Below are 14,723 nucleotides of genomic sequence, written 5' to 3'. Positions count from 1 at the left end.
AAATGGGTTTTCGAGGAAAATATTCTTGGGAAGATTAGGAGGGAAAATATAGGTTACTAAGTACAGATTTTCTACACATGAAAACTACTGGCAAATCTACAAAGCTATTCTAACCCCAAAGAATATACACTCTTCAAACTGCTCACTGAAACTGTTAATCAGCACTGATGTCTGTTCACAGATTGGACATGAAATCGAAGGATTTAATACCTGTATCGAAAGAAGAAAACCCTCCTCCAAAAGACGGAAATCCACTGAAGGCAGAGAAAAACGACCCTGTGCCTCGGTTCCTGCTTCCACGGGGGCCTCTTCGACTCCCAAAAAAGTCCTCAAATGGGTCTTCTAAAAACAAACAGATGTAGTTTGTAAAGTCTTTATTCAAGCTTATTCTTTTCATGGGAGAGCTGCGATAAAGGGAAAATGGGTTAACACCTTGTAACACACTATTCCATCAGAAGACAAAACTTATCAAGAAGTTTTAACAAAGCTTATCTACACAGCAAAGTTCATCTAATGACCAGCAACTTTACTTACTCGTCTTAACTACAGCTAGAATACATTAAGGAATAAATAACCAGACTTGACACAATCACTCTATATAACAAATACAAAATTCGGGGATCACTTATGTGCTCTTCAAACTCAGACAGGGAGCTGGGTTTTTTTTTTCTTTTTGCTGTCAAGATCTTATTTAAATTCAAGTTAGCACATATACATACAGTGTACTATCAGTGTCAGAGGCAAATTCAGTGAATCATCACTTTCGTATAACACCCAGTGCTCATCACACATCCCGTGCCCCCCTTAATGCCCAACACCCTGTTACCCCATCCCCCACCCCCCTCCGTTTGTTCCCTGGAGTTAAGGCCCCATCCCCCACCCCCTCCCCCCCAGCAACCCTCAGTTTGTTCCCTGGAGTTAAAGAGTCTCATAGGGAGTTAACTTTTGAGAGTGTGCCTGCGTGCACTGAGTGGCAGGAGGGGCAGAGGGAGAGGCAGACTCCTCGCTGAGCAGGGAGGCCGGCATCAGGACCGGAGCCGATGGCAGTCATTTAACTGAGCCACCCAGGCGCTCTTAGGGAGCTGTTTTAATATGGCCTCTTGAGTCCAAGTAGCAGGCACTGTCCCTGCTGCCACCACTAGAATGATTAAGGGGACTTCACACTCAGGTAACTGTATTCCAGGGAACCTGGGCTACCTTCCCCAACATTAATTAAGAAATAAGAACAAAAATGGATTATTCTAACATTTATTTGCATAACACATAGAGAATGGTGTAACGAGTGAGGCAAAACAGCTGTTGATTCTGGGCCACAGGGTTTAAGAATTCCCTTTACTTTTCTATAAGCAAAAAAAATTTAGAAAGGATTAGTCAAAGTCAAACCTGAATAAATGTTAATTGGCAGACATTAACAACGTGCTCTATTTTAACAGAAAATTACTGATACAGATAGCCATAGTATTCCTATTAGACATACCAAATGCTCCTGAAAATAAAAATAAGATTAGCCCTGATTTTTGTTGGTTATCAGTCAGTGGGGCACTTACTAAAAACATAGGAATTATACAAACTTTTTTAAAAATACACTGCGGTTCTGTGAATTAATCAGTGTTATTTTTTTTTTCCAGGAAAATAGAGGAGCTCAAGGAATCCTGATGAATGGTAAGAAAAAAATGCATGACAAGAGAAACAAACTACAGAACCAGGACGGTGTATTTGGTACGACCGGGCAAGAGTGACCAAAGCAGGGGAGTTCACGACACAACTCAAGTGCATAGACACACGTGATCTTCGTGGTGAACTCTGCCATGATCCTCAGAGACACATGGAGGACCCGCGAGTTGAGAGCAGATGGCCAGGCAAGGCTAAGAAGCTCAAATTAGGGCCAAGTAAAGAGCGCAGGCACATTCTTGGCCTCTTTGAGCTGTTCTCAGTGAAAATCGGCTAGTCTCCCTTATCTAATGCTACATGCAGGAAGACGGGCCTGAAGGACACATTGAGAGTCACTGGTTACTGGTGCCCTCCTGAAAGCTCTAGAAAGGAGAAGGTGCCAGAGGAAGGAGGAAGGTCTACGTGCAATCCCAGTGCGGAGACATGGCCCCACTGGCCCCTGAGGAGCCAATCCGAGGGTCACAGAGGGTATTGGGTTAGAACTGCTAACTGCTGGCAAGTCAACCCCGAGACTGCTGGCAAGTCAACCCCGAGACTGCTGGCGTTGCAACTTCACGCTGACTTTCCACAGTAAACACTGCCCTTCACAAAATAATTCTTAGGAAAATCATTTATAACCTACTACTTTGTAAATGGGGCTGGGCTTACAGTCCACTGTAACAGAAGTATAAATGGAAGTTCATCTTATCTAAAGCTAGTTAACACTTTGTGAACTTCTCCAGAGACTCACCCTATTCAAATAAAACGAGCCTACACACCTGTGACACCGAATTTTGTCAGAGCCACCCTGATGTCCACCACTCACGTGAAGAAACAGAAACATTACAAATGCAATTTAAAATTTACTGTGCAACTTCTGACTCTCCAAGTTATCAAAAAGATTTTACATGGCCTGCTTTACACTTTCAGGAATCCCTAATCCATGTTGTTCTGCACCTGAGACTTCATTTACACTGAATCCTACCGTGTTTGTTCTTCTAACGTGCTTACTAACTTCTTGAGGTTCACACGGCAATCAAATCCTTAGCGCTGTTCACAAAGCTTGAGAGCGAGATCCAGGGGCCATATGGTACCACCATCAAATACACGGACTCAAATGCTCACACTCTAGGCTAAATGAAGACTTGCATAATTATACAATTCCATTCTTTAGAAGCTACTTCGAAAGCTGGTTTAGAAGTAGGAGTAAGGCCAGTGGATTTTCAGTTTATATTTTCTGGTATTTTTCTAAAACCTCCTTTATCTTATTTTTTGTTGTTGGTATTGCACAGCCTAAATGCTTTTCTACAATTGGGGTAGTTATTTTACTCACTGAACTTTACATTACATAATTTCAAAATTAAAGTTACAAAAGTTTAACCCTGAAAATGTAAAGTCTCCTAAGTTACATCGGTCATGGTGGGTAAGTCTCAGTTACATCGGTCATGGTGACACAAACACATTGTTTTTAATATCATGCTTATGCTGTTAAAAGCTGCCACTGTAAAATTAGACAAATCTTTATTAAGAACTTATCACTGGCTATTGCTGGTTTGTACCCTTTCACAAAAAGCAGTTAAGGACTGTGTGCCGTGACCTCTCAAAATCCTCAAGCCCCAAATTAAGTGCAATCAATTTTTAAAAACTCTTCAACCCAGCATTTCTACTTCAGGGAAATCACTCATCTCAAACATGGAAATACTACACTGCACTAAGAGAATTCAAAGAATTATATACTGAAAATTGAAACTAACCAAACTTTCCAAAAGAGGAGGTAAATAGCATTTTAAATGCACATTTTAAATGAGCATTAAGTTTAGGCTTTAGAAAAAGGCAGAAGAGAACATTTAGGTAACACATTACAATAGGTGAAAAATGTTAACAGTGGATTTTTTTTAAGATTTTATCTATTTATTTGACAGAGAGAGACACAGCGAGAGAGGGAACACAAGCAGGGAGAGTGGGAGAGGGAGAAGCAGGCTCTCCGCCGAGCAGGGAGCCCGACGCGGGGCTCGATCCCAGGACCCTGGGACCATGACCTGAGCCGAAGGCAGACGCCCAACGACTGAGCCACCCAGGCGCCCCTAACAGTGGATTTTTAATTGGTAGCAAGACAAATGCTGATTATCCCCTTTATCTCATTTATATTTCCCAAATTCTTGAGTATGCATCATTTTTGAGAATATAAAGGATAAATATTTTATTTGTATTTTAGAAATAAAATTGTAATAAGACAACGTAACATAGCCAAACATGCTACCAAGTACGGTTTTACTTTCAGCCCAGTGGGCATACAAACCACAGCCAGCTGTGTCTGCTCAAGGCTGAGGAAATGGGGAGCGTGCACAGGAGGAACAGACCCCTGAACAATCCGGCTTAGAGGCCCTGACCCCTCACACAGTCACAAATCTGGGTTTAATTTTTGACTCTCCGAATGCTTAACTGCTCATAGCCTACGGCTGACAGGAAGCCTCACCTAGAACACAGGTGATTCACAGATTTTGTATGTTGTAGATACTATATTCTGTATTCCTTCAATAATGTAAGCTAGAGAAAACCAAATGTTAAGAAAATCATAAAATACATTTACAATACTGTAATCCCCCCCCCAAAAAAAACCACCTACAGAAGTGGAACGGCACAGTATTCAAGGGTCCACTATACTCCCATCAGCTGCGACCACGCGTGACTCCCTAAGAAGGCGCCCCATGAGTGCCCCCGTATTTTGTTAGAGCTCCGCGAGCGTGTTTTAACACATGAACATCTTGCTCTCCGCCTCTCCTACCCCCTTACCATGTAGCCTGAGACACACACTTTTTATCACAGAATTTCAGGACCTCGCCTCCCCATCAAGGAGAAACGTTAGTGCATTTTTGGGCATTTTCGGGCATACACAGGATAGCTATTCTCACGTCAGGGAAGATGATGACTGCGCGATTATCTTTATTTGGAGATTAAGTGTAGTAACTTCAGGAGAGTGTGGGTATCCAAGTGACAGAGGGTGGGCCTGTGCTGGTGAATTTCACATGGCAACTTCAAGGGGCCCCAGGGTGCTCAGATATTTGGTCAATTACTATTCTGGGTGTGTCTCTGAGGGTGTTTTGGATGAGATTAACATTTAGATCAGTAGCCTGAGTGGCTGGCCTCATCCAATCCGTCCGAAGGGCTGAAGAGAACAAAGACCACCCTCCCCCAAGTAAGAGAATTCTCCAGCCTGATGGGTATTCAACTGGAACACGGGCTCCTCCAGCCTGACGGCCTTTGGACTCCAATCCAGACAGCAGCTCTGCAAATTTTGAACCTGTCAGTCTCCATAATCGACTGAGCCAACTCCTTATAGTGAACTTCCTCAGATATGGATAACATAATCAGAAACAGAAATATGTAAATGTAGACCACGTTGCTTCTCTCTGGAGAAATGGAGTACAGATTTCAAAAAATAAAACCAGTATTCTCGATCATTTATTTTACAAGGATGTTTAGGCAGGGGAGATACGAAGGCGACCTGGAACAGACACAGGTCTGGAGTGTAAGCCAACACAGTCACATAAGGGCTTGAGGCGCTGAGCCCTGGATGTACTGCACACCTCCTCCACCTCAGAGATGATCCTGTTAGTCTCTCAGAAAGAGGAAAATGAATCCTTGACGGGATCAGTGATATTAGCAAGATACTCATCAAGAGCAAAGTAACAAGGTCAAACTTAGGACAAAAAGTACATTTAACTGAATGTTGTGGAATAATTTAGCACAAACCCACCATAACAAATGCTTACATGCATGCACACATACAGCCTTAAGGAAAAAAGAAGTATTGTGAAATATGTTTTAAGCCATACATTTAAAGTTTTACCAAAATTCAGTATCTGATAGATAACCACAAAACAAATTTGGAGGAACAGATCAAGTAACTCCTCTAACTCCACACCAAACGCAAGCACAGGAACAAAACTAAATCCACCATGATTAGTACTGCTCCTACCCCACCATCCTGAAGTACACACTTCAGGAAGAACAAATCCCAACCAAGGAAGAAGAGGCTTTAATGGCAGGAGGCACCAGCTACTCTTTTCCCCAGGGCCTCACACTATGAACTCCCCAGCCACAGAGAAAAATTGCGGGGAACAGAACAAAACAAAATCTGAACGCACCACGGGCATTTCAAATAAAGAGTGTTGCCTGTTCAACTTCCCTACACTCTCCCACAGCTGCGGCCACAGAACATCTTCCCCAGATTCCCAGGAAGGAAGTGTTCCCCTCAACTACACTACAGAGTCCAAAATTCCACATGGAAGACATGAGGAGCCAAAACTACAAGAGACTCTGGAAACTGACCCAAGCGAGGCCCACAACTACACTAGAAGTTTAAGAACCAACAGAACCAACAGAAGTCAAGGCACTGGCTTCACCTGGAAAACTGAAACTGCACACAGAGGGCCCTGGCTGTCTGGGTGATTCAGACCCGGCACGCAGACCCTCACTACGGGGTGCCCCATCTGCGGTGGGCTGGCCAGCACTGCTGTTCTCCTGGCCCAGAAACAGTTCTCAGAACCACCTTCTCCAGGAACCAGCCATTTCCTCTCCCTGCTGGGGGTGCAGCTGAGGGACCGGACTGACAGGAACCAGTCTGAATCACTCGCAGACACAAACTCAAGAACCGAAAAGCTGGCATCACCAGCATGGCAGCTACCCACTCGCCAGCCTACCTTCAAATGAAAATGGGACTATTTCCACCCTCCAAGAGCAAGAGTTCTCAAACGAGCACAGAACGATACATTTTGTTATGTTCTCCAAGAAAATCTTACCAGGGCACTAGGCCTCCTCCAAGATGAACAAGTGGAGAAGCCAGAGGGGCAGCAATACTGCCCCCCCCCAACTCATTCAGGACCACGGGCTCTGTGGTCGCTGTACAAGTTGCATGAAGACCATCTTTAGCTACTACGCCTGGAAACCAGTCTAACACGCTCCGTATCTATGTGGATTTTTAAGTCTTATTCCCTGCCTTCTTTCAACTTATGCGTGTACAGGGATGCCCTAAGGAATTCGGGAGGGCACCCGTGCCTCCGAACTCCGACTTCGGGTTTCTTTTGGCACACCTCACCTTCAAGGCTTCCCCTTCTTTCTCCGTCCAAAACGGGCTGCTTCTCAAGTATGCAGACAACTCTTTAGGGAAAACGACTTTACAGGATGGACTGTGGCCCTCCGAAATGATGTGGAATCCTGAAGCCCCAGGCCCGAGTGTGACCTCATTCGGAAGGAAACAGACTCTTTGCTGAGGACGGAGTTAAGAGGAGCTCGGTAAGGTGGGTCTGAATCCAGAAGCAGTAGTGTCTCTATGAGGGAAAATCTGGACAAGGGACGAGCAGAGGCAGCACGACATGCAGACACACAAGGACCACCTGAGACCGCCAGCCCAGCAGAGGCCTGGAAGAGCTGTTCCCTCCCAGAACCGGACCGAGAGGCATCAGTTCCTGCCATCAGCCCCCAGGCCTGTGGAGCCGTTGCCCCCCCCCCCCCCCAGGACACCCAGTGGGCCTGAAAGCGGCGGTTTCTACCTCTGCGTGCCGGCCAGCCTGCAGGAGCTACCCCGCCTCTCCTCCTGGGGTTCCAACCCCTGGTCTCCTCCGCTCCCGCCAGGTCGGCTGCGCTGTCTGAGCAAGGACTGTCTCAGGCACTTTGTCAGTAAGGCACAAACATTTTATTCTGGACGCGCTTCCCGTCGGCTAGCCCCGGCTCACTGCCTCACGGGCAGCCCCTCCAGCTCAGGGCCGCTGTCCTCACTCAGCAGCTCCTCGCACTCCTCGCTGAGCTCCTCCACCTCCCCCGGGCTCGTCTCATCCTCACTGGACACAAACTCCAGCTCCTCACTCAGAACCTCGCCCTGGCCCCGGCTACAGCCTTCACTCGGCTCATCTTCACTATAGACATCAAGCTCCTCGCTAGATATCACATCCAAAACCTCGCTGTTCTCTTCACTCTGGCCGTCTTCTGCCGAGTCCTCAAACCCGGGCTCCAACTCCTCACTCGCCACCTCCTCGAACCCTGGGAGAGCAAAATGATGGGCTCACTACGTTAAACTTAGATCTGGTTCAACAGTTAGCTATTACCCTCCTCAACAACACTCCACTTCCCTCCAAAAGCCCGCTTTCCCTGAGCGGACAGGCCGAATCTGTTGTCCACCACCACGGCAGGTCTTTCATAGACAAGCCTTACAGGACTGATGCCATCCTGAAGGGAAAACGGGCTGAACTGAGTAGGTTTTCAAATTTGGCTCTTACTTTCTAACATGGTAAGTAAATAAAAATGTTAAGTTATACCCAGACAATTCTTCCAAACGCTATCCCTGCTGGGCCTCTAGCGACTACAAGATACTATAGTATTACTTGTCCATCTTAGAATGCTGAGTAATGGTGTCCCGTAAAAGTCAACGATGAACAGATCACCCTAACTCAAATTAGTGCAATCCCTTCCAATTCACGTCTGTCATTTTGGCATGCTCAGTATTTGGGAAAGGATTTAAACAAAATCAGGTGCCTGCAAAAGTATGACTTGCACCCTTGACTTCAGGGCCAGGGTTCTGAGCAGGTTCTGGAATCCATGTGACTGCTGGGGGCGGGGGGGGAGGTTTGTGGTCACAGGGCTTCAGCATCAGCAAGGCCCCAGGCCCAAGCGCTCTACCACCACCTGATAACCCTCACTGATGGGTCCTGGGGCACAGATCTGCACACAGTCCAACACCCTTCACAGCTCAATCCTTCCCACTGGCTCGCTCACTAGCTCTTTCAAGTTTTGTCCCCTTTCGTTTTGGGAGTCAGACATGGAATTTTATATTCTGATACTCGCAAAGTGCAGTTCAGAATGTCTTAGATTTCTGACCTACTTTTCTTAGAAGGCGTAACAGGAGAGGAGGCAAAAAAAAGTGTGAAAAATTTAGACTAAAAATTATGTGCTACTACAAATGGACATCACAACAGGGCTGAGTAAGAAGGATGCAGATGCTGGTTACTACCATCAACGAAACGACTGCCAGATTAGAAAGCCCCAGCCCTGCATGAAGATCCAGACTACACGTACCCCCAGCAGGCTGTACCATTACTTCATACATGTAGTAGCCGCAGAGAAGCTTCTTTTCCTGTGTGTAAATCCTTAGAGCCTGAAAATGGAAGTCACCTAGAACACCTACAAGAATGGATTGAATAAATATCACTGCCCCACCAATCATGGGAAACATAAAGGAAATGCCTATTCTTAAAACCTGAGCATCTCAGCATCTAAAACCGAGGGCCCGGAGTCTAGAATTACTGTAGACTAGTTATCTCTTAAACAGTCCGAAAGAAGAAATTGCCACCAAAATGTGCCTCATGTCCACAATGTCAGTGAACTACACGTGTACATAAAGACTTCTGTATATACACATACCTCACAATTTACGATATGAAAGTCAAGAGGTTTAAATAGCTTATAGTGGGTAAAAAACTGTAATCACTTTCTCATTTACACCCCATTATAATCTCTACACCTTCCTCACTCTAGAAAGAACTGCTCAGTGAAAATCATTCCTATTGGGGAAGCTTGGCCTGTCCAACTATTTTCCCAGGGAAAACAAAATCTGGCTACAATTCAATCACTAACGGACTCTTCCCCAAGACAAATCATGAAGATATAAAGCATGCTGGGCCTCAGGCTTAGAGGTCAGCCTGCTTTACCACCACCAACCCCCCGCACCCCGTGATGTGCGCCAGAACCAAAACCCTCGGTGGCAGAAGATCCTCACTTGGCCACCAGGATGATTCACCCAACACTGCCCTGCTCCCCCAGAACAACCCATGTGCAGTTCGCTAAAGGTTGTAATGAGACACAAAAGTAAATTTTAACACAGGGAAGACCATGAAATTCTTTGTATTTTCTTATGGTGAGATCTGTTACATACACGAAAGCCAATTAATAAAGAACGAATATACGTATCTTACATATTACCGGGAAGCCTTCCTGATCCATACTCTGCCTATGACAGCATTACTAAAGCTAAAGTCTTTGAAAGACCAATCTCCTCTTCACCCCTAACTTAGTCTCACTGTAACAGCTGGGGATGAAAAAGCTAACCTATGCTGATATATACTGCACTACTACCCACCGCCCTCCATCAGCTACTCTCTTCAAGTCAAGCCATACCATAGTAAAAAAATGAGGAAAATCTCTCTGAATCTCCATCTGAAATAAACTCAGGGGCCACACCATTTAAAAGGCCCCAATACCTACCAGACATGGCAGCGAGTTACTTTTCTTCATGCCTAGGATGGGCAAGGGTCCACTGGTTTCTCCTCCGTTATGTGTAGACAGAATTATCTCTTCTGGTCCCCCCATGGAGGGGAGCAGGTGGTGGTCGGGCTCTCCCACGAGGCTCCAGGCCACAAAGGATGGAAGCAAAGGCTGGGGACCCCACAGTGAGCCAACACAGAAATGGCTGCGGCCCCCGAGTTTCCCAGCACCCGGGGCAGCTCTGCAGCCGCAGCGAAAGAGCCTCTCAGCAGGCGGCACACACCCGCTCCCCACCCCACCTGTGTCGGAGACACACAGGAACACCTGGCCCCAGGCGTCAGGGCTAAGGTGCAGCTGATGGGAAAATCCATTCTGCGGGACACAGCAGCTGGAACGGTCTCCTTTAGTAAAAACTACTCTCAGCCATGAGTATCCGCACTGCCTTGCTCTAGAGATGTCCTTTCTTTTCACCCACTGTGAACTCAACAGTCACAATGCCCCCAGTTAGAGAAACAGGCACAGGTTTATAGAGCCAATGTCCTCTGAACAAGATCTGCTACAATGCCCAGTGTGTACCCAGAACAATTCGGGGAAAATTCACATAGAACTCCATGCTCAAAAGTCAGCAGCACCCGCAAGCCCCCAGCACCTGCATCCTTACCACTGAGAAGAAACGATATTAATTAGGGCCATACGTAATAAAGACAACGAATACGTTCAAACCTTTATTATTTTCATGTGCACAGCGTCCACTCAGAAACCTCTGCCAGAGAGGAAGAAAACTGACTTTAGAACCCCTACGCTGCTTAAACAAAGCCAAACAACAGGGTGCCATGGTGATGGAACAGAAAAGAATGCCCATCTCAGCAGAGTCACGGTCATGCCAACAGAACAATGAACTTACCGAAGAAGTCGAATGAAAACGGGTCCCTTCCACCAAAAAATTCCCTGAAGACTTCATCTGGGTTACGGAATGTGAAGCCAAACTCATACCGAGGGTCAAAATGAATTCCACCTATGTAATACAAGAGAGCTTTTAGTTTTTGAATTCTTGCGTTTAGGAGGCAATGACTTATCTACAGAACATCCTATATATCAGGACCTAAATAAAAAAGAAAACGGCTCATACAGCCATGGCTCTGTTTCGCAGCCCGTGGCTGGTGGGGCGACTCCAGCGCGGGCTTCGCACTCCTGAGGGTCCCAGCGGCGTGGTCACCAGCACTCGCTCGCCATCGCTACAACCACCATCCACACACAGGAAACCATTTTCTGTCGTGAAGGATCGTGTACACCAAGCGAGGAAACATTCGCTGGCGCTGGTCACCGGGTCGGGTCTGTGCCCAGGCTGCAGCAGTGATATCCCAGCGCCCGCCAAGGGGCTGGGCAGGCGGCGGGCCGTCATGGGGCCTTCTCGTCAAGCTCACGTACCCATGTGGGGCCACTCAGGTGTGTGGGCACTGTCTGTTCTCTGAGCCCTGTGGATACTCTGAGCCAGGCTGAGGTGCTGCTCTGGGAGCACGAGCTCCCGGCGTGTCAGAGCAGGGGCGTAGTGGGCTCCGCATCTACCGACAGTGCACCCACGCACACCGTCGTCGTCTAACGTGGGGCACTCAAGGTGGGCCACCTCACCTTCCCCTCCCAATCCAGCCCCTTTCCAGGCTGCACCTGTTTCTGAGACACGCCCCGGTCCAAGAAAAATGACAAGTGCAGCCCCTGTCGAGACCTCCCGCGGCCCAACGGGCCCCCTTGCTCACTGCCAAGAGAAAGCCCACATTTACGTACCTCCGCCATTTAACCCTTCTTTGCCGTATCTGTCATACATGTCCCGTTTTTTGGCTATAAATTTAAAAAGGAGAGTCAGTAAAGAACAAGTTCTTTTCCCCCTCAAAATTCACCTAAGTATTTCCAAATTGTAAACCAAGGAACCAATGCAGTTTTCAAGGTTTCAGTTACTTTTAAAAGGGTATGGCCTCCCTTAAATAAAAACGGGGAAGAGGGAAAATCCAAGTACATCTCCATAAAAACTCGGAAAAATTTTTAAGTAGTAGGCAGTTTAAATACTCAAGTACTTCTTTCAGCCTACTGCACACAGAGCATGTGGCTCACGCAAACATAAAATCAGTTCTACAGCTACTCCAATTCCCGATGTGCACCTTCTTACCCCCAGGCCCAACGACGGGGGCGGATCCGAGGCACAGAGCGAGGAGGACGGGGACCCGGTGGGGCGGGAAATCAACGTACTGAAGCCAGATGAGGAGCCAGCTCTGACCCCACAGGCTTAACCCCTTGGAAGAGCACCAGCCCAACCGAGCCCGACAATGCTCTGCTATGCTCTGTCCTCCCTCTACTTACCCTTCTAGAGCAAACAACTACCCCACAGCCCTGGGTGGACAGGCACCTTCTTTTGACACCACATGTTTTTCCCCAAAGTATCAGCTCTTACCCAACTGTGAGGTACAATAACAGGTTATAGGGAAATGTGCACAAGCAAACCACTGAGAGCCAGTCCATTTCTACTACCAGAGCTCTGGGAACAATGGTAACGACACCTGCAAAGGTAACTTCCGGGCTGGAGACCGCGTAAGAGAACATGAAAAACACTCTCCCTCAGAAAAGGGGAAGAGATGAGAAACAACAGCGTCTCTACGAGGATTTAAAGGTTCTCTTCCTGACAAAAATCAACTTTGAGCTGAAATTTTTTTTTTTTTTTAAATCACTTGACTAAAATAAGAAAAACCAGTTTGGGTTTAGTCCTCAATTTTTCTAATGTTCCTGGTCTGTGAATCCACAAATCCGGAAGTGCTGGATCAGCACAAACAAGGACCAAACAAGATAATGACCCTGAGGTCCCACGGTGCTGTCGGTCCAGTTCAGAAAACCGCTATCAGGGGCGCCTAGGTGGCTCAGTTGGTGAAGCGTCTGCCTTCAGCTCAGGTTGTAGTCTCGGGGTCCAGGGATGGAGTCCCGCTCCCTGTTCAGCGGGGAGACTGCTTCTCCCTCTCCCCCCCCACCCCTGCTCTCGGGCTCTCTCAGATGACTAAAATCTTAAAAAAAAAAAAAAAAAAAAAAAAAAGAACCCGCTATCAGGTTAAGACCTTAAATGCCACATTTGAAAAAGACTGCAATTATCAGTGTTTATGTGTTTTCTAGTAACAAGTTACTAGTGAAATAAAACATCTGGGATTTCCTTTAAAGTAAAAGAGATACATTAACAGATAAAACAAGAATGCTCAACGTATTGTTAGCAGTGGAAGGGGAGTGATGGTTACATGGAGTTCTCTCTAAAATCAAAAATGCCTTTCACGGGGCACCTGGGTGGCTCAGTCGGTTAAGCATCCGCCTTCGGCTCAGTCACCCCAGGGTCCTGGGATGGAGCCCCACATCCGGCTCCCTTATCAGTGGGAGCCTGCTTCTCCCTCTGCTCCCCGCCTGAATTCTCCCTATCTCTGTCACTACGTCTCTCTTAAAAAAAAAAAGAAAGAAAAGCCTTTCACTAGTGACCCTGACCGCACGTGGACACACTTGAAGCATGCATGCCCTGCAGCCAGTGAGTCCTACTCTATCCTGGGTACCTCTGCCTTGACTCACGGCAGGTCATTCGATGCTGCTTCCTGGCGAGGCGGTGTCAGCAGATTTCCAGTCTTCTAACAAAGCTCCACACTGCTCTCCCAAGCCCAGGACCCACACCACACTCTTCTTCACCAAGAACCTGCTGACTGAATCTGGCTAACAGCTCACTCTCTGCTTGATTCATGAAACCAGGCTAATGGGTGAGACTTTCAAAAAGCCCATACTTTCCAACACCTATGGCTCCAGAACTGGGGCGGGGAACGCACACCTCAAAGTTTGGAAGTCTAAAGCTCTGTTGGACAGTCCCAGAAACTAAGGAAGTCCTTCCACGCGGTGAAACATCAGTACGCCAGCCAAGTGTGCTCAAGCAGAATGGGGGTGAGACATCACTGCACCACCAACAGATTGTGGCCACTGCCACCATACAATGACCCAGATGGGTTCCCACGCCCTCAGCTGTCCTGTCAGGCCTCAGCCCAGGCTGTCAGCCCTATTTAAAATAGCCGTCCCAGGGGCGCCTGGGTGGCTCAGTCGTTAAGCGTCCAACTTTTGATTTCAGCTCAGGTCATGAGAGTCTGCTTAAGATTCTCTCCTCCCGGGGCGCCTGGGTGGCTCAGTCGTTAAGCGTCCAACTTTTGATTTCAGCTCAGGTCATGAGAGTCTGCTTAAGATTCTCTCCTCCCGGGGCGCCTGGGTGGCTCAGTCGTTAAGCGTCTGCCTTCAGCTCAGGTCATGATCCCGAGGTCCTGGGATCCAGTCCTGCATCGGGCTCCCTGCTCCGCGGGAAGCCTGCCTCTCCCTCTCCCACTCCCCCTGCTTGTGTTCCCTCTCTCGCTGTGTCTCTGTCAAATAAATAAAATCTTTAAAAATAAATAAAATAAAACAGCCATCCTGAAAGAACTGCTAGAAGCCAGCGTGCTCCACAGCACAAGTTAACTCTCAAGTATGTGCCAGGAATAGGACTCAAAGCTTCACAAGAAAAAATAAGAAACTTCTCTTCTCGGTGCCCAAAACCTCAGCTGGCTACACCCATGCTCCACTGGCCCCGGAGAGAGCCCGAGCTCTGGGCAGGTCAACTCACCATCTGATAACACCTCATAGGCCTCAGCTACTTGTTTGAATTTTCTCTCTGCTTCTTCTTTATTCTCGGGGTTCTTATCAGGATGCCACTTGAGTGCCAGTTTCCGGTACCTTGAAGAGAGTCAAATAGCAGAGGTCATGTCCACATGCAGAACTCCACTGGCTGT

The 14,723-nt window shown here is 47.3% G+C and overlaps 1 protein-coding gene across 3 annotated transcripts in view; it reads right to left on the bottom strand.

Moving 5' to 3' along the window:
* DNAJB6 (DnaJ heat shock protein family (Hsp40) member B6) overlaps window positions 1-14,723 on the bottom strand; it is a 69,840-nt gene that overhangs the window by 28,239 nt on the left and 26,878 nt on the right. The window contains exons 3-9 of one of the 3 annotated variants that reach the window (XR_015766805.1): window positions 14,558-14,667; window positions 11,689-11,742; window positions 10,811-10,921; window positions 8,722-8,826; window positions 7,203-7,689; window positions 6,749-6,919; window positions 272-342 (exon numbers count right to left, since the gene is read on the bottom strand). Coding sequence is in view for 2 of the 3 variants with exons in the window: in XM_028092382.2 (XP_027948183.1) it covers window positions 211-342; window positions 10,811-10,921; window positions 11,689-11,742; window positions 14,558-14,667 (407 nt within the window). In the remaining variant the exon portion in view is untranslated. Of the gene's footprint in view, window positions 1-210; window positions 343-6,748; window positions 6,920-7,202; window positions 7,690-8,721; window positions 8,827-10,810; window positions 10,922-11,688; window positions 11,743-14,557; window positions 14,668-14,723 lie in introns of those variants that run through there. The other 2 variants (XM_028092382.2, XM_088018651.1) reach the window with 2 other exon arrangements.

The sequence above is a fragment of the Eumetopias jubatus genome, unplaced genomic scaffold (genome assembly GCF_037043125.1).
Source record: "Eumetopias jubatus isolate StellerSeaLion01/CBP00866 unplaced genomic scaffold, mEumJub1_p1.0 scaffold_14, whole genome shotgun sequence".
NCBI classification, from domain to species: Eukaryota; Metazoa; Chordata; class Mammalia; order Carnivora; family Otariidae; genus Eumetopias; species Eumetopias jubatus.
This window is presented reverse-complemented; position numbering and strand designations above follow the sequence as displayed.